Source organism: Pezoporus wallicus, unplaced genomic scaffold, assembly GCF_028554395.1.
Source record: "Pezoporus wallicus isolate ANWC-B61680 ecotype Strahan unplaced genomic scaffold, APGP_CSIRO_Pwel_v1 contig_749, whole genome shotgun sequence".
Lineage (NCBI taxonomy): Eukaryota > Metazoa > Chordata > Aves > Psittaciformes > Psittacidae > Pezoporus > Pezoporus wallicus.
Genome location: NW_026641327.1, coordinates 1,575,475 through 1,600,651, shown reverse-complemented (window position 1 = coordinate 1,600,651; position 25,177 = coordinate 1,575,475). Strand labels below are relative to the sequence as shown.

At 39.9% G+C, this 25,177-nt stretch overlaps 1 protein-coding gene across 2 annotated transcripts in view; it reads right to left on the bottom strand.

Moving 5' to 3' along the window:
- The window catches only part of ANKS6 (ankyrin repeat and sterile alpha motif domain containing 6), a 34,357-nt gene extending 10,188 nt beyond the window's left edge, over window positions 1–24,169 (bottom strand). The window contains exons 1-11 of one of the 2 annotated variants that reach the window (XM_057423068.1): window positions 23,696–24,169; window positions 20,073–20,572; window positions 15,874–15,918; window positions 13,593–13,797; window positions 11,483–11,589; window positions 9,784–9,932; window positions 5,397–5,607; window positions 4,730–4,779; window positions 3,648–3,851; window positions 1,604–1,769; window positions 772–941 (exon numbers count right to left, since the gene is read on the bottom strand). In XM_057423068.1, coding sequence (XP_057279051.1) covers window positions 772–941; window positions 1,604–1,769; window positions 3,648–3,851; window positions 4,730–4,779; window positions 5,397–5,607; window positions 9,784–9,932; window positions 11,483–11,589; window positions 13,593–13,797; window positions 15,874–15,918; window positions 20,073–20,572; window positions 23,696–24,048 — 2,160 coding nt within the window. In that variant the 5' untranslated portion in view covers window positions 24,049–24,169. Of the gene's footprint in view, window positions 1–771; window positions 942–1,603; window positions 1,770–3,647; window positions 3,852–4,729; window positions 4,780–5,396; window positions 5,608–9,783; window positions 9,933–11,482; window positions 11,590–13,592; window positions 13,798–15,873; window positions 15,919–20,072; window positions 20,573–23,314; window positions 23,378–23,695 lie in introns of those variants that run through there. The other variant, XM_057423069.1, reaches the window with a different exon arrangement.
- Window positions 24,170–25,177: the final 1,008 nt, after the last annotated feature.

Below are 25,177 nucleotides of genomic sequence, written 5' to 3'. Positions count from 1 at the left end.
GAATACCAGACATTTGAAGTAAACCCCCAAATTATGTTCCTTCTTTCTCTTGATCTCTGAAATGCAATGCTTCCCTGGGTGAATAAACTCATACATTTCACAACAGTGTATCACATCTTCCCTGATGATGTTGCTTTCTAACTTGTGTCTCAGCAAATTTTAAAGATTTAAAATCTTAATCTTTAAAAAGTTTTGTACAAAGCAGTTGTTAACTTCAAAGAACATGCACTAAAATGCGCAGGTCATGAGGGCAATGCTATCCCAGGAAATTCATAGGCAAGTCAGCACAGATAATACAGCTTGTACTCAGAAGCAAAACCCTACCGCAGTGACAACTTAATGTCCATGCTGTTTAAAAGTAACACCCTCTGGAGCAGACTAGATACATACTGTTGTGGCTGACAGATTCCGGTACAAATTATCTGAGTGTTGAGCACTCAGGTTGTGCCTTTGGAGGGAAACTATCTATAACACTTCAAAATAAAGCCCAGGAACCACAAATATAGAACACAGGACTCAGTCAGGACCATAACAGGAAATCAAAATTAAACAGAGTGAAATAAATAATAAATCAAAATCATGTTTTATTATTAGGTCTGACCTTTTGTAGACTTGTAATTAAAAGAAAGGTTTGTGGAGCTGAAGAGTTCTGTAACAGGTGTTCATTCATTTTAGGCTGTGTGAGGTCTTGCAGTTACATTTATCAACCATCTATGACTGAGAGATGACCTATTAAAATTAGCCAGTTTGGAAGCACAAATTTTTCTGTACCTTTACAACGTGTCCGTTGCCAACAACTTGAGCACACTGCAAATCAGGCAGAGTGGATGAAGGAGTTGTCTGGATTGGACTATTCTGCTGGTTGGGTTTCTGTTCAGGTAAGCCTGCTGCTTTTCTTCTTTGCGCTGCAATCTGAGACAAAACATTATCTGCACTGCCACCTAAATAAAAAAAAAGAAAAAATTGAAATAAAAAGAGTCAAGGAAACCACCATTTTAAAATGTTTGTGAATTCTCAATTCCCTTCACTACTCACTTCCTTTTAAAAACTGACTGGATGTAGTAAGAGAGAGAGAATTGTAAAGTTTAGACCTGTTCAGCAGCTTTCACAAAAGAGAACAAAAAACAATCAGAGGAGAAGAGAGAAGCCAGGTTTGTCTATGTACACAAAAAAAAAAGCTGACTTTCATACTCTCAGATACACATTTCATGAGCTGCTTCACCATATTGTCTTTACAGCTGCCAGATACAATGCTTGCAGCTTTTATTTTAATTAAAAGCTGATTTTTTTGTTTAAAACAAAAAGCAAGCAACATGGGTTAAGAGACATCTATGAAATGTATGTTGCAATAGATCCATCATTCACCTCATCCATTCTGGGTGGACTCAACAATATCAAAATACTTTTTCTGAGACAGGGACTAACCTACGAGACTTCTGCAAGGGATATGAGGCTTTTCTTCCCTTAGGTAGGTGTACACAGTCCAATCCAACAAAAATTTACAGAGCAGTTTTGTTTACGTGGCAGTAGGAGCCCTCATCATAACAAACAGTATTTTTTTAACTGAACCAGATACAAATGACTTTCTTATTAAAACAGGTACCTGATCTGTTATGCAGCTCTCCTCCATGCCTGTTAATTCCCGCAATGTTGTTGGATCCACCAGAAGAATGGGGAGAATGGTTGAAGTTGTTGGAATTTGAAGGAGATGCAGGTCTTCTTGCAAATGTTGGTAATTTGACTGGTCTAGTACCTTTGCTAACAGATGTCTGGAAAATATAAAGAAATTAATTTTCATCTTTCTTGATTAAGCAAAATAAAGGTCAAACTTCAACTGCTATTTTATTTATTGTAAATTCTGAAACTTCCAGTGACGAACAGGGATTATCAGAAATAATCTTATTTTACATATATACTGAATATGCAGTTATCACAGAATCATAGAATGGTTTAGGCTGGAAGGGACCTTAAAGATCATCTTGGTCCAACCCCCCTGCCATAGACAGGGACATCTCTCACTAGATCAGGTTGCTCAAAGACCCATGCAACCTGGCGTTCAACACTTCAGGAATGGGGTAGCCAGAGCTCATCTGGGCGATCTGTGCCAGTGTCTCACCACCCCCACAGTAAAGATATTTTTCCTAATATCTAATCTAAATTTACCCTCTGAATATGTATATTCAACAACAGAAATGACACCGTAGTAAAGGCATTAATTCTCAACCTTTGGCCAATATAAAATGACTATAAACGAGACACCTGAGACACAATATACACAATACTGCAGGGGGGTGGGGGGAATTGTCATATGTGAAACTTCTTTCCTGCAGAATCCTGGTTTTGACTCTCCCGTCTTACAAAACAGCTACCACCTACTTATCATCCATATCCTTGTTTCTTACTATGCTGCAACAAGCAACATGAACTTTCTCTCCTCCAGTTGCATTTTAATATCCCTGCATCATTTTATTATTGTTAACTGAGGCACTAATGATCTACCTATAAACTAGCTAAATCCTCTGCCACATCCACATTCTCCAATTCTTTTGATTTTAGACCACTGACAACCATCTGACATACGGCTCCTGCAACTCAGCTTTTTTGTGTTTCTTACCCTGTTGCTCAAATTACTTCTTCTAACTGATTTACCAAGTTTCGCTCCTTCCCTCACTTTATAAATGGGTGCCAATTATCCACATAAGTTATAATCACCTTTTTTTAGGATGATGAAAACTTACCTTCTTCCTGTGATCTAATACTTCCCCTTAGTCCACACCTGAATTACCTCAACTGTATTAAGCTAACTTTCACTCAAAGAAAGAAGACAGAAAAAAACCTCCTAAAATGTTTTCATTGTCCCATTTTCTAGAATTGACATGAAATACAGTTCTGGACTAATACAATAAACTCTTCTCTACACTTGACTATCAGTCTAAATTCAGGGGAGCAAGCATTTCTCCTTTTCCTCCTCGTAATCATGAAAGTAAACACGGTCAAGTTTGTTTTGATTTGGCAAACAAGCCATTTTCTTTTGTGTTTTGTTTTGCGTTTTCACTAGAAACACTGAAGAATCGGACAAGTCCCTTCTACAAAAAATAGGATTTATTCAAACTTTTTTCTTTTTTACAGTACTTAAGCTTTAAGGCAGTATGCCTTCAAGCCCACTTGATCACTAATTGCTACAAATTTATCTATTACTAAGCTTTCAGAATGTTATGTCTGTGTATTTATGCCTCATTGATATTTCTTTTCTTCCCCCCAGTTGCTAAAAAAATGAGAAACTTTATTTTCTTCCGTTCCTAGTCATCTCCCAAATCAGAGCAGTTTCCACCATACTCCAATGACTATAGCTACTTTGGCAACTAAAATATACAGGTGGAACCAGCAGCTACATTAACAGTTTATGTTAGGCCTTGACTTTATTCTGGTTAACAGCAAACAAGTCATTTCATACAACACTTTTGTTCCATTTATTTTCCTTCTAGAGAGATGTGTATTCTTCCTACACAGCAGAACTTAAGAGGGCGAGCTATTACTGAGACAGTAGGTTTAAAGTAATTTCTAATCAGAAACACAGTGTGGCTTACCACCATGTCAGTATGGCCTGGACATAACACAGTATTTTTGTACATATTTTGATTGCTTACTATGTCAGAGTTCCCACTGCTGTTAAAATCATGCTTGATAGCTCTCTGTGGCCAGGCCGTTCTCATCTGTTCAGCTTTGCCATCTTTGCTGAGTCGTGTTCGGTCAGAATTCCAAAGCTCAAAACTTGAGGGTGGTAAGAAAGGCGGTATCACTGCTTTCAGTTTATCGCTGGGCAGCCTGGTAAAAGGCGCACTACTTCTCAACTGAGTGAGGGACACAAAGAAAGGGAAAACAAAAAGAGCCTCCTCTTAAGAAAGATTACTGGGAGCTTATGATATAGCTTCAAAATTGTAGGCATTTTTTAACAAAATAAAATGGAAACGAGACACAAAAGTAGTATTTGTGAAGATGTACAACACATAACCAATTCCAGTGGACATTCCAGCACCCATAAGTATGCTCATTAAGTGGCAGAAATTGTCCCTTCATTGGGCTGAATCTTGGTTCAAATTGATGTTAACAGGAATGTTAACAATTAATTTCCAAAGAAATAGAAGAAATAAACAATACAACTGATTTGGCTCCCTGGAGTTCTGTAAGTCACATCAAAAGTAGCTCAATCTTCTTAAAAAAAGAACATAAAGGATAACCAGCCAAATTTAATGACATCTCCAGGGGCTAAGCCATGGGGGAATTTAAAGCTACAGCATAAGAAACAAAGAAACAGAATAATACAAATAAACATCCCTAACTAAATATTTCATGGTTGCCTCTACTAATGATTTCTCACTTTTACACTGGTACCATGTTCCATCCATGCTTTCCTCACAACATACTGCATGTCAGCAACTGATCAGCTGTTCTATCTATTTTACTAATTAATTGCTACCGTACAGAGGTATAGGTTAACATTTTTAAAAGTCAGATTTTGTGAACAGCTTCCATACCATACTTCTTATAGTACTTCCTAGTCCAAGAACTACTGATGTATCACAGCCTGTCAGCTCCTGTCTAGTAACTATAAAAAAAATGATAGTTCTCTTTCTTGTGACTTGAATATGAGATTAAAAACAAAAAATTCAAATCATGGGAGCTTCATGACCTGAATGGAGATGAACTCCGCAAGAATACTGTGACATACCATCGTTGTCAATAATTCATCATCCTTTTCTCCTTTTGCAGTGTTTACACCTGAAAAATACATAAATGATGTTTTATTGTTTACACACTCTTACTTCTGTTCTCAAGGATAACTTACTGTTTTCAAACATTCGACAGCTTTACCCTCAGGAAGCACACAGAAATAAGATTTCCAGTGACATGGTATGTACCTAAATTAAATTTAGGCCAATAGTCTTATTTCCCATCACAATCTGGGGGGGGAGGGGGGGGGGGGAGGGGGTGGCATGGAGACCTCAATTTCCGTAGATACGCTTTACAATTTTGGCTTTTTCAATCTTTCTTTCTTCTGAGATTTATTTGTTTAAATAAATTGGTTTTCATTACGTAAATTAGTTTATCAAAGATACTAGCAGATTTTGAACAACCTGTCTCTACTGTCCAATCTAATAGTGCTTGCTACAGAACAGTAACATGGTTATGTTAGCATCTGCCTGCTTAAATGATACTATGCTCAGCGTTTAGCATGATCAACAATAAAGAGTACAAACGTCTTCTTTCCATATATTACAGATACATTACATGCCTTTTCAGTTATATTAAGCTAAATAAAAACAAAATCAATAGAAGTAGTATCATCGTAGCTAGCTCATGACAACTTGCTTCCCACAAGACAATTCTGGCTTTACCACTAGCTTTGTTATTTGTGATCCGAGCTGCAGCAGCATCAAGGTTTCCAGAGGTGCCTATGTCACTCTGCGAAACTGCTTTTATGGTGGAATTTAATGGAGGTTCAGGCTCATCAGGAAAAGGTGCAAACTGACTGGAAGGAAATCCATGGCGCAATGTCTGAGTCAACTTCAGCTTGCGGAATCGATTGGACATCCTGCTCCACCAGGACTAGATTGATAAGAAGACACAACAATTTAGTTCCAGCTAAAAGAAAAAAAAGAGGAAAAAAAATGCACAATTAAGTAATCCTTACAGCAGTGATAAATCTATTAAGACAGTTTTATTATCAACTACAAAAGCAATGTTAAAGTGGTTTGCAATTATCAACAGAATCCTTCACCATACTTTCTATGTGCAACAGAATTTTTTTTCCTTAATTTTTTATCTGGTAAATGCCTTACAGTGTTTTCCCACACTACCTAAGGTAAATAAAATATTTAGGAGAATTTGAACAGCTACATTGCAAATATTTACTCTTCCCATTATCTTCCAATTTCACCACATATTCTTACATACTCCCTGGCATCAAGGAACTGGCATGTGTATTTTCTGCTTTTCAGAGGTGTGCATAGAAGTTTATTTGATCTGCAAGAAGTTTCTCCTTAAGATTTTCAAAATCAGTGGCAAACTGGAAGAGTTCTGATAAACTACCAATCCACAGTCCATACAGTGCTCCTATACAGACAACTCGCTCTGCCAGACTGGAAAGGCTGTAAATTGAAAAGGAGCAAGGCAAGGAAGCATCAGCTGTGATGAGCACTACTGCACTTACAACCTGCAACCATACAGGTATCACATACATGAAAGCTGTTACACAAACGGATCATCTTCGCTCAAAAGAAATTTTATCAAAGTATTCACAAAGTTATACATTTTCATAATCAGACAGTGCAAGATGCTTCAAATATTTAGCAGGACATTTCTCTAGAATATATGAGATCTATAGGCTATATTAAGAAGACCTATGCATCTTCTAAATCAATCAGATTATAAATATCTTCTTTATGAAGCTGCTTCTTCCCTTTCCAGAGCGCTGTAAAAAAAATAACAAAGTTGTGTAAAAGTGATGATACTTCATCAAGGCAGCTTTATGGGATATCCCATCCAGATAATACACTCTCCTCTGTACTTGGCCATTCCGTCTCAACATACATATTCCCCTTTCTCCTTGGCATTTAACATTTTTCAATTGCTTACTGATATGCCTTCCCGACTATCATATGGCAGACACAGTATAAACTGTAAACTTATTCCCTGTAAACCAATCCTTCCAGCAGATGATCATTAAGATTTTAACTCTCCACGGAACATTAGTAATGGACAGACTTCACAGACATTTGTATCTCTTTGGAGCCGTAACTAAAATATTTACATTACTTTCAACAACAAAGAACTGATGGAAAAAGGCAAAAGAGACAAACAGTTCCAAGAAAGCAATAAACCCCACACCATTCAGCATTTATTCACCTTCCAAAAAGAACTGAAAGGGGAAAAAAAAAATCCATCTAGTTTTAATACACAGTACAATGACCTTACAAAAGAGACAGCTTGCAAAACATGTTTTTTGTTCCCTGAAGCTAGCTTGCTTCTGTAACAAAGATCACTTCTAAGTTCCTGTGATCTTTGTTACTTTTCTTCACAGTGCTTCTGCTTCATTAACATATGCTCACACCACAGACTAACCCAAAATGGAGTAAGTACAGCCACTATGTCACCATATAAAAACAATATTGCTCTGTGGCAAAAAAAAAAGAATGATAATGGAGTGGTTCATGCTGCACTCTGGTGTTCCTAGGATGGTGGTCTGAGCTCTGGATTTTCCAGTTTGCTACTTCAGAAAGTTTGGCCTCCCCATATAAGATACCACATCACACAGACAGAAGCTGGAATAAAGGGCTTTAAACTAGACTGAAGCAGCCAAGTAACAAAAATGTATCTGAGGGTAAAAATATTGCCTGTCAAAAGGATAAAATCTAGCAGTGGGAGAAGGCAATAGTATCAAAGAACACAAAAATGGTGTTGCCACTGAAGAAATACCTTAGACATTTGTAACAATGTTAGGAATGAGAGACTAAGGGGAAGAACTGGAAATTTCTTTCAGCAGACAACTTCAATCTAAACCAGAAACTGAACATGATAATTCACACTGCTCTAATTCTGACATTGACAATATAGCTTACTGAAGAAGCACAGAAAGGAAAAGAAAAGAAACAAGTTTTTGCATACGGAAATGATACAACTTTGCTTTCAAGTCCACAAAATGGTGAGTAAAAAAAAAACATCAACAGTTCCTCTGTGAAACAGGTAAAGAATAAGATCCTGGTTATCCACTACACAATCAGTAGGTAAAAGAGCAAGGTCCTGTGTTATGCATAACTTGCAAATAGAACCTGCACACAACAAAATAAAAAGTCAACTAGTTAATGACAAAAGTGACCAAACAGGAGACACAGAAAAGAGAAGGGTTTTTATAACTTCAAAAGCAGACAACTTGTGATCAGATATTTTAGTATGAATGCCACTAACAGGAGGAAGGTAGGAATATATGTGCATTTGATAAGAAAGTAAGAATATTTAAATGAGCTTACACAAATTAAAACCTGACAAGACTTACTAAAATTACCCTAGAGTAATTATAGACAAAACGATCTCAGAACAAATATAAATTATCTTCAAAATAAGTTAGGATGACAGCAGAAGTTACAGGACTCAGGCAAAAGGCAAATACATAATCATCCTTATCCAAAAGGGGAAAACCTGAAGATTTACTGATCACAAAGCTTGACTGCGAAGGACATAACTGAACATACCAAGTATGTCATCACAGACAAGAGCTGGCACCAGAATAAACTGCACCACATCAATCCCTCTCTGACAGAGTAACTGGTCAAGTGGGCAGAAGGGAGGAAAAGCTGGAACATAGCTTGACTTCAACAAAGCTTTTATCGCTATTTCGTGTAACATTCAAACAACTGAGCAAAACATGGCTCAAGTAAAATTAATACAGGGAAAGCATCATAGCAAAAAAAACCCTAACATATTAGGAGACAAGAATTTGATCTCAAACTGAGAGGACGGACTTTGTGGAAGACATCTATCTGGACAGTTTTGTAAGCACCTTAGATACTCTAATTTTAAGCACTAACAAAATAGCATCATTCTCTCAGGTGGGGTCAAGCTGACATGTAAGAAGAAAACAAGTGTACAAATACAGAAAAGGAAATAAGCAGCAAAGCAGCTGTACTGAAGAAAAAGACAGCTGTAACATATCACAAACTAAATATAGATACAGTGTCTCACTGCTACAAAAAAGGTAAATTTTACAGAAAACAACATAAAATTCACAACTATGCAAGTTGTTTATGTATGCTACTATGTTATACTGAGACCCTAGTTGGAACCCCATGACTCATTTTGGCTCCGTCACCTTGATAGATAAGACAAATCAGAAATAGTAGGAAACTTAGGGAAAATAACCTGCAAATAAAGAAATTTGAATTATTTTTGCTTAGTCTGGAGAAAAAAAGAAAAGCTATTGAAGAGACTATGATAATTCTGTAAGTATACAGTTCTTACAAAATTGAAGGCAGCCACTGAGAAAGAATCAATCAACTTAATATGCAGCAAGAGACACATAGATAAGATCAGGGCAAAAAAAACCCCTGACCACAGGAAACAACAAGCAGCGGAACTGGGTGCTAACGGAGATCATGATAAGGAAGAGAGAACGGAAACTTCCCTCAAGGATATTCTTGGCATGTTGATTCTGTTCTCCTGTGTAAAGGCAGGTGAGTCTCCTGAGTTCCCTTTCATTTTTACATTTCCACAATTCTGCAGACCACATATTCTGTCATTTGCACCAATATGGACACAGAATTTATGTACTGGCTGAGTCACCCTAACCATCTCTCGTTTACAGTCCTAACCCAGCATAGAGCAGTTGTCCACACAGAAGCAGGGAGGAACCAGGAGAGGTCCCTCACTGCAGCACTCTCTCCACATGCTGGTCCAAAGAGAGGCGAGTTTGATCATAGAATAGTTTGGGAAAGAACCTTAAGATCATCCATTTCCAACCCCCCTGCCATGGGCAGGGACACCTTGCCCCAGATGACATCCCCCAAGGCTCTGTCCAACCTGGCCTCGAACACTGCCAGGGATGGAGCTTTTACCACTTCTTTGGGCAACCTGTCCCCAGAGAAGTGCTGTCAACAAGGAATTCAGAACACACACACACACAAAAAAGTTACATATTAGATCCAAAGTACTTCTTTGAAATCACTTTCTCTGCTTCGTACATTACAGGAAACAACGCATTGGTTATTTATTAAGAATGAATATATTTACCTTTAGACCTCCTTTGTCATCTGGCAATATTGGGACATTTAAGGACTGCCTACTTCTGGAACAAGGCAAAGATGATCTGTTGTTCAGTTTATTTTTGTCTTTGTCTGCTTGCATGCATGCTGATGCCAGTAACCGTACAAGCTCTGTGTCTGAAAGAAAACAAATTAAAATAACATTTAGTCTGTTTTGCTTTCCCAAATTATGACTGACACACTGACACTTTTCCTATAAATCCCCATATAATTTGCAATTGATCTATCTCTCAAATACAAAGCAGCTGAATCCCCAAAGCCTTCTTTCTCAAGCTACATTTCCCACACCTTCTCCCCACACAGTGGGCTGCAGTCTTAACATCACCTCTGTAAAGGTATTTATAAATATAAATTAGCATGCTATTCAGTCAGAATCAGTCATGTGTAACCAAGCGAACTGCCTCCTGTCACACTTCATAGAAGTTAAGAATGATATTGTGATGCTCCCTTTTCTCACCTGACACAGAAGAGAGTAGAGAAAAACAAATATTCTTTCTTCAAGCGTAGGTTGCAGAAAAGAAGCTTGAAATTAAATCCCAAAGAGAAAGGAGATGTTCAGCCTGGACAATGAAGGGACTGAAAAGACATGGTAACAAAAAAGGAGAACAAAAAAGAACACAAGAAAGCAAGAGGAAGAAAAAAGAATGAGCATGAGATAAGGATAGGAAAGCAAAAACACATTCTGTAAATCTGTATTTTATACAGAATCATAGAACAGTTAGGGTTGGAAAGGACCTTAAGATTGTGTAATTACAACCCCCCTGCCATGGGCAGGGACACCTCATCCTAGACCATGTAAGTCGGGCAGTACTTTCAGAAGGGCAGACAGAACTGACTTATAGATATATACTGACAGGTAACAAGACAAACTCCTCTGTCACACAAGAAATTATAAAATAATCCACTGTATTTATTTTCTAAAATTTCATACTATTAATAATTTACTTTGACAAAGAAAAGGTACCTGCTAGTAACCAAAACCACCATAATGAGTAAATAGAGAGGAAACATTAATTCCATAGACAGCAGTGGCTTTTGGCTTCAGATAAAGCAATTCAGGTACCAGGCAAGGTTAACAATAACAAATTACATAGGCTAAACAAATTATTTAGGCTAAACAAACTACAACAAAACCTAAATTAGTTTCATTAAGTTTCCCCAAGACATGCTGCCTTTTTCCAAAGCACTACCATAAAAACAGCCTGAACCCTGAAGTGTGATTTATTCTCAGACTTTAGAGAGCTAGTGGGAGGTTCAGCCAGGAGTTCACTGTTTTTGTTCTGATTGCACTCTCTTTGTTCTGTCCCTTTACTGCTGTTTACCCAGTTGAAATTTCTAGCTCCAGTTCATAGCTCTGTGCTAATGACACTACAGAATACCTGGGCCACTACAGTCAAATGCCACTAAACTGGCTCTGGTGACACAAACATCACATTTTGGAGCATCTTCAAAAGCAAAGGCAAGAGGAATGCATGAAGCCCATAAATATGCACACTCATCTAACCCATTAACTGAAACCCACCATTTTCAGGCAGTATCCTTTCTTGGTCCAGTCCAGCCCAGTCCTCAGAGGATACTCCTAGCAGCTTTAACATATACTCTAGATCGGAAGGGATGTTTATCTGTTTATGTTGTATGTTTTCTCAGTGCTCTTTGAAATAACATACCTGGATCATTAAGGAGCATTATTAGGTCAAACGCTGTGTATCCATTTTTGGCACGAAGATTGACATCAGCTCCCTGATTTAACAAACACTTGACAACGTTTTTGTTTCTTTAAGGGAAGAAAAAAAGGCATTGCTTGTATGAAAAACAGAACAAAATAAAACACTAATACTCCATTTTATCCTTTTATATCATTGCTCCTCAATTAGAAATCTGTTCTACCTTTCCTACAGCTAACCAAGTCTAAAATTTGTTCACAAGCTCTTCAAAAGCTCCCATGATTCCTTTATCAATCACTGTTTACTCACTCTGAATTATACTAATCAACATGCAGAAAGTCAGCCTAAAAACCCTAATCTGAATAGTCAGTTTAAGATGACCTTTCAGAACTGACTCTGGAATTTGTTGCCAAACACCTTCCCAAGGAAAGGAGATGAAAAGACAAAGTACAGCCCAGTAGTCATCATACACCATCACTAATACTTCAACACAACTTCATATTCAGAACAGATGAGAAATTGCATATAGAAAAGCCAAACTGACTGAAGATAATTTACAAACTCCAAACAGTTAATTAGTACTTTAGTTTTTTGAGGTGTTTAAAATACAAAACCAATCAGCATTAAATGTAACCAACACAAATATGTTCCTACAAAGGCTCATAAAAGCTAGTTGCATGAATTCACCATCCTGTTCCCATTAGCCTCTCTCCCTTCTCAAACACCTGAATAAATAAGCAGGACTTGCCTTGTGAATTAAAAACAATACTGTAATTCAGCCTCCAAAACTCCTCTTGAGCAGAGACTGACCTTGCATAAAAACAAACTCTGACATGCACAAGCAACACAGAGCAAAAAATGTTCTTAAGTAGCAACAGGTGACTGCAAATTCTAATGCTACAGCTGACAAAGAGATCTCAACTTGTCTACTTCATTTCACACTATAAAGACTGATTGATATAATAGGGAAGAGTAATTTTATAACACAGCCCTCCAGGAAACTGTGAAAGGCAGTATATGAACACAGACAGCACTCAGCTGCACTCTGTTCTTCCACAGACAAGAGGAGTGCCCGAGTACCAGCAAGGGGACATGACAGCATGACCTGGCTGCTTCTACTCTAGCTGTGTGCTGGGGTAGCTGCTGATGAACAAAATCGCTGCACCAGGAAAACAGATTTTCAGGCACTTCCCATTAAATGCCTCTTGCTACTACAGCTACTGCATTAGAGAGGAAGCAGAGAATCTCATCTTAACGTAGGTCCCACGAACTACATCAGAAAATTTGCACAAAGCAGTGACAACTTGACCTCCTATTTTCCCTTCTGTTGCACTTTCATAGTCAAGTAAGATCTGATGTCTAAATATAAATGCTGGATCAGAATATCTGCATTTGTACAATTAATGTGAGCATTAACCAGCAGTGAAGTGAATCTTCACCTTGCTGAGGGCCTCGTCTACAGCAATGGAGAAAAGTTCCTAAACTGAATATCCTGTATTTAGATAGTGTCAAATATATGACAGAGATCACATCTGAAGAACCAGGCCAATTTCTGGGGTCTGACTCTTAAGTGCCTACCTGCATTTATAAAGTAGCTTTAGAGAAGTTGGCAATCAGTTGTCCAGTGGGTGCAATTCTGAAAACACCATGAGAACTAAAGACTGAACAGGGGAACATATGAAGGGTTTTAAGACTGGAAAATATGGCATATAAAAGGGTCATTGCTTTAAAGTTTCACAACTTGATGTAGGCCTATAACCCTGGCAGGGGGTGATACTCTCTTACAAAAGACTAAAAAAAAAAATCAAAGGATGGAAACTGAAATCTGCACTAAAGCTCCTAGTGCCTGCCTGGAGCACTATGTTCCCAGCACTTACTGACCAAGCTTCAAGTTCCCAGATGTGCCACTCATTCTAAAATCCAAATGGCATTGAAGTCTGCTCTGAAAAGCAGAGGCCAGTGCAAGAGTCATGGAAAACTGAGGTCGTAAGTCTCTCAAAGTCTTTTAAAACCTCTCTGCTTCCAGAGTCAGTATCAAAAAGATTTCATTCTTCCTACATCCCGACAGAACAAACTTTTTTACTGCTGGACCCAAAGAAAGCGTATCTCTTACCCATGGTATGTGGCCTGCATAAGTGCTGTCCAACCATGAATATTATCCTGTTTGTCAATATCAGCATTTTTCTCAACAAGGAGCTGAACAAGGGGCAGCTGTCCAGTTACAGCTGCAATCATTAATGGAGATGCACCGTCAACATTAGTAATATTGACCTGACTTGGGTCTTCCTCAACAATCTCTTTAACCAGCTGAAAATTTCCTGCAAGACAGTGATAAAACAATCTACATGAGCAACAGAGTTTAATTCAGCTTAGCCACAGAATTAAAATGTATTTTGATATGCAGATATTGGTCTACATTTAATGGAATTAAAACAAAAAATAAAGTACTAGAGCAATTGTAACACTAAAGCTAAGTATTTCTACTGATCTTTGGTCCCAGCTATTCAGCCTATCTTCCTTACATAAAAGGGTGGCATAAGCATGAGGTTTTGTTTTCTCGCATTTTCCCTACCTGTACCCTCGCAGTACAATTCCATCACTAGAATCATTTTCTGAAATGAACTAAGGCTGTAAAAACTGAAGGGTACCTCACATGTGAAGCCACAAGTAGGGAATATTTCTGTAAAATTGTTGTAAGATGGCGTTGTGCAAGGGAAACTGACGATGCTGAGACACCATGATTTGTCCTTCAGCAGGACAAAGATCCCTGTTCCAGGGAAAACATGATACTGAACATATTTTAACCATTTTTTTTTTCCAAACCTTAATAAAAGTAGGAATATGAACTTTTTAAAAATTTAAGAGACAGTCAGGGTTAACTTAAGCAGAGAGCTCAAGCTCACGCACCTCCCCTACATTTTTATGACACGTGGCAGGCAAAATCAGGGAAGAAGTCAAGAGGAAAAAAAAAAAAAAAAAATCTCTGTGACTGAACACCTACCATGGTAGGAACAGAGGCAAGAAGCAGCAAACCATCAACTGCCACGCAAACAGAAACATTCTCACCTTTTAAAAAACCTTCACATGGTAAATGGCTTCATGACATAGGCTGCCTTCAACTCAATCACAGGCATTAACATTTGCCTTGGAAAGCCAGCCAAAACCCCAAACTGCAGGTTACTTGCATGCATTCACTAAAAACTAACACCTACCTGCACCACCCAGCTAATTTCTTGGAACAGGAAAGATAAAAAAGCACAAAACTACTTTTTCATGTTCCAGTTTAGCAAAAAACAGCAGGTGGTTTTCTTAACACAGACCTGCATCATAGACTTTGTTAAACAGAAACCCTGGAAACTACACAGACTCCAGAATTGACTTTGAACTTTGGCATGGACAATTCTTAACCTATCATGTTGGGGTTTTTAACACTGCTGCCATCAATAGCCAAGTATTTCAGAAAAAAAAAAAAAAAAACAAACCCTAAAGGAGTATGCTGACCTGGGGTGCTGATGTGGCACCCCTCCAAGACTCCTGACCCAGCATCAACATTTATAAATCTCAAACTAGAAGTCACAGGGGTAGAAAAAGGGCAGCTGAACTATAAAATCTGACAGACCTGAGATTTTTTGGTAGCTTGAATCTCTCTAACCTGCCAAAGAGATTGCAAAGAGTTTTCTGACCTGTGACATTATTAGGAACCAGATCAGAAAATTAATAGTTTTGTTTCCCATGCTAAAGCCATCACATAGCAAGCCTCAGGCCGAACACTTCATTTCAGCACCTTTTCCTATGCTGGAAGATCCAGGAAAATAGGTAACCACAAAGCAGCTTGCCATCCACTAACGGTACATCCATCAGAGCCTGGATCAAATTTAAATCAACAGGATGGCACTGGCTCTGTCTGCCCCAGAGCAGTTTTACCAGTTGTGTGCTCAGGAAAGTCATTCTTACTCATGAGAGAACAGGCAATATCCAAGACACTTATTCTTTTCTTGAAACAACTTTAAAGAGCAATTACAAAGCTCATACAGAGTAGAGGCCAGCATACATTTTGCATCAGTTAGCACTTTTGTGTTTATACTTCAGGTTTATGAGGAGGAAAAAGAAAAAGCATATTAAAGGTAGCGTGGTCTTCGAACTACTAGAACTACTACATCACACCATTTTGGTATGGAGGGCGTAGCCAGGAGCTCATAAAGATTTTCTTTCTCCTATTGGAATGTGAAGAAAAATAAACTACAGAAACAAATGTATTTTTAAAATTAAAAACAAAACAAGGGAAAAACCAAAGTCACATGTAAAAACAGAGCACGTTTTGGTTTCCCATGTTAACAGACATGCTCTGAAGTTACAAGAACCAGACATGGTGGAAGAATCCTGTCAGCACTTACCCAATTTCAAAGCATGAAAGACATCAGGTTGCCTCTTTTCAATATCTGGAATAAATAGAAGCATTTCTGTTAGCAATCATTTAAAAAGACAAGAAAAAAAACTATTAAAGTTTTGATAGCAAAAACTGTTTAAAAAAACATAGTACTATAAAACGTAAGTTTAGATATGCATTTAATAAGAACAATGAAAGCACTGATAACCTTTTTATTCTTTGGAGAAGAATGAGTCACCTATATGGTTCTCTGTGCAGAGCTAAAGCTACAAACTATAATAAAGCATCAGTATAGGCTTTTTCCTTACAACCTCCATTCTCCATCAGGAAACTGTATTTGGAAACTTTTCTGTTTCCTGCCTGGAAGACTAAAATATCAATTAAAAACCCACAGTATAGTTCTGTGGTCTGGTATAATCCTCTGTACAACAGCAAACACTCAAATAGTTCAGGATTATTTTGAAAGGTGACTCAAAAGGAGTTTTACAAGCAGTCCCATTTTTATTTCCTCTTGACGACTGCCAGGTTAATTTATGAAGGTCACAAAAATAATACTGATGATTTAACTACACAGCTTACTATTTGTCCATTAATAGGTACCTTTCAGCTCCCAGATCACGATCCCCATAAGAAGAACTCCAATTATTACAAATTTTAGTATTTTGAGTGAAGGACCATTCCTTTGACATGCCTTCAAAGTGCTTTGAAACTGCTGACACTAAGATAAAAACAGTGACATATTTTGCACCTTCCACTTTTCCACAAGACAGAAAAATATATTCTCCTCCATCTTCCAAACCATTACTGACACTACAGAATCACTGGGGTAAAAAGACTTTAAGGAAAACAAGATGTTGGAGAGATTTCCCGAGCCAAATTCTGCCATTTTTATGGTAATAAAAGCAAAGGCTAATTTTCATAGCTTGACTTCAAAGGAAGTAATTTGAAAATGCTGAACAAATGTAATTGCTGGAAAGCCCCTCAAAGAAAATGAAAAATTCTTAAGATGGAGAAAGAGAATGGTGGGTCCTACATTTCCTCCTGTTTCAGAAACTGCACTCACTTGAGCTCAGAAGGAACTTCTTATGAGCTCACCATTGGAAAACAGATTTCAAAAGACTAGTTTAGCAAAGGACCAGATGCCATACTTCGCATGTGAAAAGCCTGGAAGAGAGGCAGCCTCAGGAGCACGAGACCATGAGGACATGCCAGAAGGAAGAACTGCCATTCAGGTAAACCAAAGCAAGGACAGGAGCAGAACTCAGTCAACAACCATACTATTTCAGGTAATTCTTAATTTGCTACTGAAAAGAGCCCTGATAAATGAGTTGCTTTCTTTTGGGAGGCAATTCATGCTATTTACGGCAATGGATCAGAAGACAAGTTCCTTTTTTGCTGCCTTCCATACGAGAGAAAGGATCTTTCTTATTTCCCAAGATATAGAAGACTTCAGTGCTAGAATGCAGAAATTTGTGTGGAAGCTCAACGTTTTCACTTCCAACTCTGCCCCAATTACCTACTATCCTTCTGCTGATAGAAACTCCCCCTCAGCAAAGGTGACAGGAATACTCACTCATCGGCTTTAAAGCAAGCCCACTCTCCTAGCTTAAACAGACGTCTCCAATATTTGAAGTCTTGTGACTACAGAAGACTTTCAAGACTCATCAGGCCAACTCTGCATGCATACAGATTCTGTACGTCCAAATGCCCGGGTAAGGCATAAAGCACTGCACTAGTGAATCCCAGAGGTGTCTTATTCCCTCTGTGTACTGCAATCAATTGATGTCTATTCCTCAGAGACTGTTCATCAGCAAACTTCTACAGTCAGCCAGCTCTGGCTGGCAGCACAGCTATGAAAGCCCTAGCTCCAATTTAACCTGAGTCAACATCTAAGTTAACACCTTCTCTAAAGCAGAAATAAATGTCAGATCTTTAACTTTCTTCTTAAAAGTACAAGGGAAGCTTGACCTGCAGGAATGACAGCAAATGTATAGAAAAATGTCCACACAGCAGTGTAATAGTGAAATAATTAGGCAAGATTTAAATCAGCCTATCTTTCATAAGTGGCAGAGAGCTTAGAGGGGACTATCCTACTCTACAGGCTTTTTGCCACCATGGCTAGATGGGTGCTAGCACCTGGAAAAGGTTCTTTCTAGGCCTACCCACATCCTTAGATTTTATAGTAAGTACTCCATAGCTAAAAAATCCAGATGCCACTCTTCCAAACCTTCTTGTTAAGCACCTCCCAACACTGGTCTGCATCATAAAGCATAAATACCTTGAAAAGTGTCCCCAACAGCCACATACAGAAAAAGGTCTCAATCTCTGAAATCACTTATTGACACTTAGATTTCCAACACAATGTCCAAACTAAACTATCTGATTTCAGCAACAGATTTAATGCATTTCTGCTAACATAAACTCCTGGAGAAAGAAAGAGAAGCAAATCCACAATACTTTAACAACACTAACATATGGTATTCATAACATTATGTTATTGAACCAGCTAGAAAGAAACACTAATTTTGAAAGATAGCTGCAATAAGTAAAAAACGTCTAAAAACTAAATTCATTAACATTTTAAACAGACAGGTGACAGCAAGTAGGTTAAGCCTACTACTAAGCAAAAATCCTAGAATTTACATACAAAAAAAAAATGTTAACTGAGCACAAGGGGTTTATTTTAGTAATTGGAAATAATTGGTAAAGACACACAATATACTATTCTGTCCTTCTGGTTGACTGTATGAAAATAGATATACCACTTAAGACTGAATGAAAAATATTGTAGCTTTAGGTTTGCTCACACCTTCCTTAGCCTTCACATCCCCTAGTATAAGGTATTACCTCTCTCTACAAAATCCTGGATTTCTTACCCCCTTCCACGCTCATGGCTAAAGTTACATGAACACTGCATATTCTTTAATCACATTGTGACAAAAATGTTTCTTTAGCAGTTCTCATCTCATTCACTGCACATAACAAATACATTACAGGGCAAAACTAAAAACCATAAAAGCAGCATTTCTTAACTTCATTTTAATTCAGATTTGCACTGAAATAATATTATTTTAAACCTAGTTTTGTACATACATGAACAGTGTGCATGCCTGCCTCTGTGTGCGCACACATATCCAGGCTGGACAGTCTTGGGCAACATGGTCTAGTGCAAGGTGTCCCTGCCAGTGGCAGGGAGGTTGAAGCTACAATATCTTAAGGTCCTTTCCAACCCTAACTATTTAATGAATCTATGATTCTAAGTCTGAAGGGAGAAGGTTGCTAATAAATTTTATGAAACCTTGAAGTTAACTAAGTATTACCCTCTCCTGCAAGGAACAGAAAAGTAAGGGACATGCCAACTTGCTATTCATCCACATTAATACTTTGTTTTCTTAGAATACACAATCCACTATTAAAGCACTTTCGGGAGGTTTCATAGAGAGTGGTAGAAAAAAAAGCATTAGGTTAACCTCATCTGGTTTTCTGCATGTCACAGGTCTTGTATGTGACACTCAGTGAAGACAATTCAATTATGAATTTGACCAAGGCATTTAACCTTGACTGTCAGAGATTGAACACTAAGATTCACCACAAAACATAGTGTCTTATTTCCCATTCAAATTCTTCTAGCTTTACAGTTTTGCTGGGTTTTTTTTTGGCTCCCATAAAAGCCCTCCAGTATTGGACTTCCTGTTCTTAATGTGAAGACTTTAATAATCACTCCTCTTAACCACCTCCTCATGAAACTAGACAGATTGACCTTTTTAAGTCTCTCTTCACAAGGCAGGTTTTCTAGCTTCAGATCTTCTAGGTTGTCTTTAATTCAGCAATACCCTTTCTTTGACATTCTGTTTTTTATGCCCACTCTTTAGTGCCACTTCAAGCAGGCCTTTGTAATTTTCTTCCTCAATAAGCACCTGGATCATGTGTTTTAGTAGAAAAAAAAAAACAAAACAAAAATGCATTTAAAACATCTAAACATTTTAAAATTTTTCATGTGATTTTTATTGCAGGACAGAAATTTTGTCATGCAAAGGTAATCTGCTGAAGTTGGGCATTTCTGCCTCACCCAAGGCAGGTGTACCTACTCCAACATTTTCAAAAGAGTCTAATTACAAGAAAACATACACACAAAATAACCTCTTTAATTTCTAAACGTGCAATCAAAACTTAAAGGAAATGAAACAAAAAACTAACATTCCTTACCTGCCTGGGGTCTGATTGTTGTGAGAGACTCCAGGTAGTCCTTCATGTCTTTGTGTTTTAAGCCAACAGAGATTTCAAAAGGTGTTTTATGTAGCACATTCAGGTGATCAGGATTGGCACCCTTCTCCATGAGCTGCTGTGCCAAGCTCACCTTTCCACTAACAGCTGCCAGCATTAGAGGACTCCAGCCCATAGTCTTCACAGTGTAATTACAATCAGCTCCCCAGTCTAGTAACAGATGTACCACTGCCTCATGTCCATGCTGAGCAGCTGCCATCAGTGGAGTGATGTCAGGAAAGTCTTCTCTGCTGCTGTTAAGTACACTTGTGCTAAAATGATCATAATTGTCTACATAAGCTCCAGATTCCAGCAAAAATTTCACCATGCTGACGTGGCCGCCTCTGGAAGCCATTGTAAGGACACTGGCTCCTAACTTATTCTGTGCATTGAGATCGGCACCATTCTCCAGCAAGATGTGAGCAACACTTAGATGTCCAAACCTTGAGAGAAAGAGACAAAGGGAAGAATTAACACCTTAGATGGCAGAAGCTTCTCAAAGAAAACTGACATATTCTGAACACAGAAAACTGTTACCAAATTGGCCTATTGACTAATAGGCTATGTGGGATCATACACACATCACTGAATGTTACAGTGGCTACCTTACTGGAGGGGATCAATCAACAGCTCAGGACTTGAAAACTAAACCATTTCACATGAACCAGTGACCATACTCATAAACCAGGCACTTATTTAAAAGAATGTTCTGCTCAAAGCAGCAACGTGCTAGCCTCATTTTCAACTGCATGACACCAACATGTGACCTCTATAAACTACAGTCACTTTAATACTCTTATTTCCAGCATCACATTCAAGAATCAAAGCCAGTTTGTCTGCAGAGATCTTAACTAAGTACAGTAATTACTGCTGAATGAGTTAAAGCTTCAGAGTCAATGCTGAACAAAAAAATTGTTTTATAAACTCAATACCCAATCTTTTGGGCTTGCATCATTCCTTGCTTTCTAGTTGTGAAGCCCCAGAATGGCAGAAGTCTCAAAGAAGACAGGCATGTGCCCATGAAGCTTAGAGAACACAGGCAGCGGCCACTGCAGTTGTAGAGTGAGCTAACTTCTCCACACAAAGGGGACCAGAGGGTGGTCCTTGATCTAGAGAAACTGCTCAATCAGCAGAGTGGGACAAGTGGCTGCATGAATGGCATTCCCCAAAATGATCAATAGAAAGTATTATCCTCCTGAGTCAGCCAGACCAAGCTAGCATGGGAGAAGCACCTACAGAGCTCAGCCCAACACAACAAATGGGATTTTAAAGAGAGCAAGGCTTAAGCTGGCTTCCAGTCACATATTCCTCTCTCATAAATGGGGACGCCCAGCATCATGATGCTGGTGACCATACAGAGACTGGTAATGGGCATGCCATTTGTCCTGTGGTTCAAATGCATGTTGCAGTTGCTATGTTAGGCTTGTGTTACAATTTCAGGAGATTGCTGTATCACTAGGCTGAATTAAAATCCTGGGTAACATTAAATATCTTCCAATAAGGAAACTTGGTATTAAAGCATTAAACCCTCTTTATGTGGAATATCTAACAGTACTTGGTCAGGGTACTGAACTCTGGTTTCACCGGTAATGCAGCTTTGATAAAACATTTGATTATCGGAGGCGCTGGTAGTTTTGTCAGTAAGCAAAGGCAAGCCATACAACCAACCAGCTAGCTAACTATGAGAAAATGGAAACCCCTGACTATCCTCAGCCGAGAAATTCCACACGTTAATAAACATAATACGTTCACAAAACATGTACTTCATGCTCTTGCTAACGATATCAGGCATTACTATATACTTGTGCAGTGCGTAACACAATCAAACGCTGATCCTGAAAGCAGCCTTTGTACACTGCAGTAAAGCAAATGTTAGTTGAGGAAGTCCCGAAGAATGCTACTAACCACTAACAGTAGACATGAGACCAGAACTCCCTGGTTTCCCTTCAGAAAGTACACAGTTGCAGAAGAAAGCCTCCAGGGCCTGTCCCTAGGTCTATCCTGGTAGGCTTCACTGAGTCACCTCAGTAGAGCCTGCAACCCCTGTACACACAATTAATTTTATGCATATATGCTAACTCCTGTCCAACTTCAACAGGACGAGCCACAGCCAGAAAATTAAATGTATGCATGAAACCTGCCTTTGTACAAAGGCTATGTCTTCTTTTTGGTTATCCATTAAAAAGAAAAAAGGAACGTGCTTTCACTTCATGCTTTCTCCACAGATTTCAGTGATACCTACACTACTTTTCAAATGTCAGCAAGTCATTTCTTTGAAACAGTGAGAGAATTATAGTGATTTGAGCGTGTTGTTTTTAGAGAATGAGCGTACGGTTTTCATTAAGGGAAAAAATAAATTGAAGAATGTTTCTGCAATTTCAACCCCCCCCCCCCCCCCCTTTTTTTTTTAACCTTCATAAAATAACAAAATTGTTGAACCTTGTCTTGTTCTTACTGGGAAACCAGCTGTGTGACTCATTCTTCGGGAACTTTCCGTGGGCTTTAATTGAAAAGAGAAACGTTGACTTTGAAACAGACTCTTTTCTTCCAAGTATTTATGAAACAAAAAAAAAAACAAATAAAAACTAACAAAACCCAACCAAAACCAAAAAGCATTTCTCCTCTCAATTATTACAGGAAATCACTGCCCTCCAACTTCAGTAAACACACCTTGTAAACCCAAGGGGTGCTTGTATATGTAAAAATAAACACAAACACCAGTATTAGCAATATGGGTGTTGCAATACGGGTCTCCCACAACATAAGCATAAAGCATGGCATCACTGACGCAGAAAACCCAGTTTCACCATTAAAACCCTCAGCAATTATTTTCCACATCATCCAGCGAACCACTTAGGAAAACACGGAAAAGCAGAGTGCAACAAATTTGCTTCAGTATAATTTATGTCAAAGGTGACTTTTCAACGGGTAGGTAAGATGCACACACAAAATTTAAAGGTAAAAAAAAAACACCAAAAAACAAGAAACAAAAAAACCAACAAAGAATGAAGTAAGGGTGCGCATGTATCTTACTTCCGCATAACAGAGGAGCAGTGTTTTCATGTTCAAGTCTCCACTGACTGTGATTCTACACTTCGTTTTACCCAAGAAATAACATGCACAGCTCCAATCACTTCAACCATAGTACGGAAAGAGAAAACCTAACACCGCAGCATAATGCTTACCCAGATTTAAACTCAACACCCCCTCACCTCACTCCACCCCGCATAAGGTAACAAGTGACCACTCCGAATCCCAGACAACCAACCACCGCTATATCGGCGGCGACCGCCCGCGGCCTACAACATGGCGCCTCCCCGCCCGCCCGGAGCTTCCCCGGCCCTCGCGGACGCCCTCCCCCGGCCTGGGGAGCTGGATTCTGAGGGCGAAGGAACCGGGCGCCGCCGGCAGCCCCGGGGCGGGGAAAGGAAGGGCAGCGCCTTGGGAACCCTCCCCTGCCCGCGGCAGCCGCCTTGCTGCTGACTAGGCCGGTGCCCCACGGGGAAGCAGGATAGCGACCGGAGTCCCCCTCCCCTCCATCTGTCTCTCCCTGATCCCTGCCCTACCTGGCCGCCTGCATGAGGGGGCTCCATCCGTAGTGGTTCGTGCTCTGTACCGAGGCCCCCTTCCGCAGCAGGAACCGCACCAGCTGCTCGTGGCCCCCCGCCGCAGCGAACTGCAGACCTGTGTTGCCAGCCTCGTCGGTGCAGTCCACGGGCACGGCGGAGGCCGGTGGGGAGGATACTTCTCCGCGGGGCTCCGCCACCGCTGCCTCCTCGGTGCCGCAGGAGGAAGGGGCCGCCGGGTCTGCAGTGCCGGCGCCGGACAGCCCCAGGAGGCGCCGGGTGGTCTCGCAGTCGCCCTGCTCGCAGGCGCGGAGAAAGAGCTGGACCTGGGGGGGCACTCCGCACTCCCCCATGGGCAGCTCCGGCGGTGCCCGAGCAACTCGGCCGCCCGTCACCGCCCCGCCGCCGGCGAAGGCAGCGGGGAGGAGGGGACTCCGCCGCCGGGAGGAGGCCGGCCGAGGGCAACTACAGCGCCCCGGCGGCTCTCGCATGGCGGGGAGGGGAAGCAGCGCTGAGCTACGCTCTTCGGAGCCGGCAAGGGGCTGCTCCGCCCGACCGCCCTTCCCTGCCCTAGCTTGCAGTCCCAGAGGTGTCACCTCTTTCCGCCCCAGCGCCGGGGTCACTGCGGCTCCTGCCCCCTTCCTCAGGTGTTTTCTGTCATACACTCCACGGGCTGCAGCCGTTTCCCACACCGTGTTCCTGCTATCATTACCGACTCCCCTACAAAGAAGCATCTTCGTTTTCTGCTCAGGGTCGTCGCAGCAAGTCGTCTCTTACTCGGCTTTGTCCCAAGAACAGCCGCTTTTTCTTGCCTCACAGTTACAATTTGTGCTGCCTGGTGCGGCCTCTTAGGCCCACTCCGCTTACATGATACTTCAGCCTTTACTTGTACCTTCCTACCTTGGCTTTCAGCTCCAAACCGGTTTCTTCCCTCACTGAGATAAGGGAAGTTATCTCAGTAAGGTGAGTCATTCCCTAACAGACATGTATTTCCCATGCTCCGATAGCACTGATCAGTTAGTCTTTCAGTTTAAAGAGTTTGAGAGTAAAATTTAGATTTTATCTTATCTGTAGCTTCAGCGTGTAGCTTCATTTACAACAGCTGAAGTGAGGGGAGAAAATAAAGCACTGATGGAATAACTGTTGAACTGCAGTTGACAAGTCACTTAAGAATATTGTGTTATGTCCTTGTAAGTTATCTATTAAAACAACTTATTTCTCCAAGTGATAGAGGAGACAATGAAGAGAGGTGCTGTGCTGGTCCTTGCCCTCACCAGTGAGGGACTGGTGGGGAATGGAAGCTCAAAGGCAGCCTTGGCTGCAATGACCATGACGTGGTAGAGTTTGAGCAAGTTCAGCAAGCTCACAGCATTAGAGGAAGGTGCACAGCAAACTTGCTACCCTGAACTTCAGGAGAACAGACTTTGGCCATTTCAGGGATCTGCTTGGTAGAGTTCCATGGGATAAAACCCTGTAGAGAAG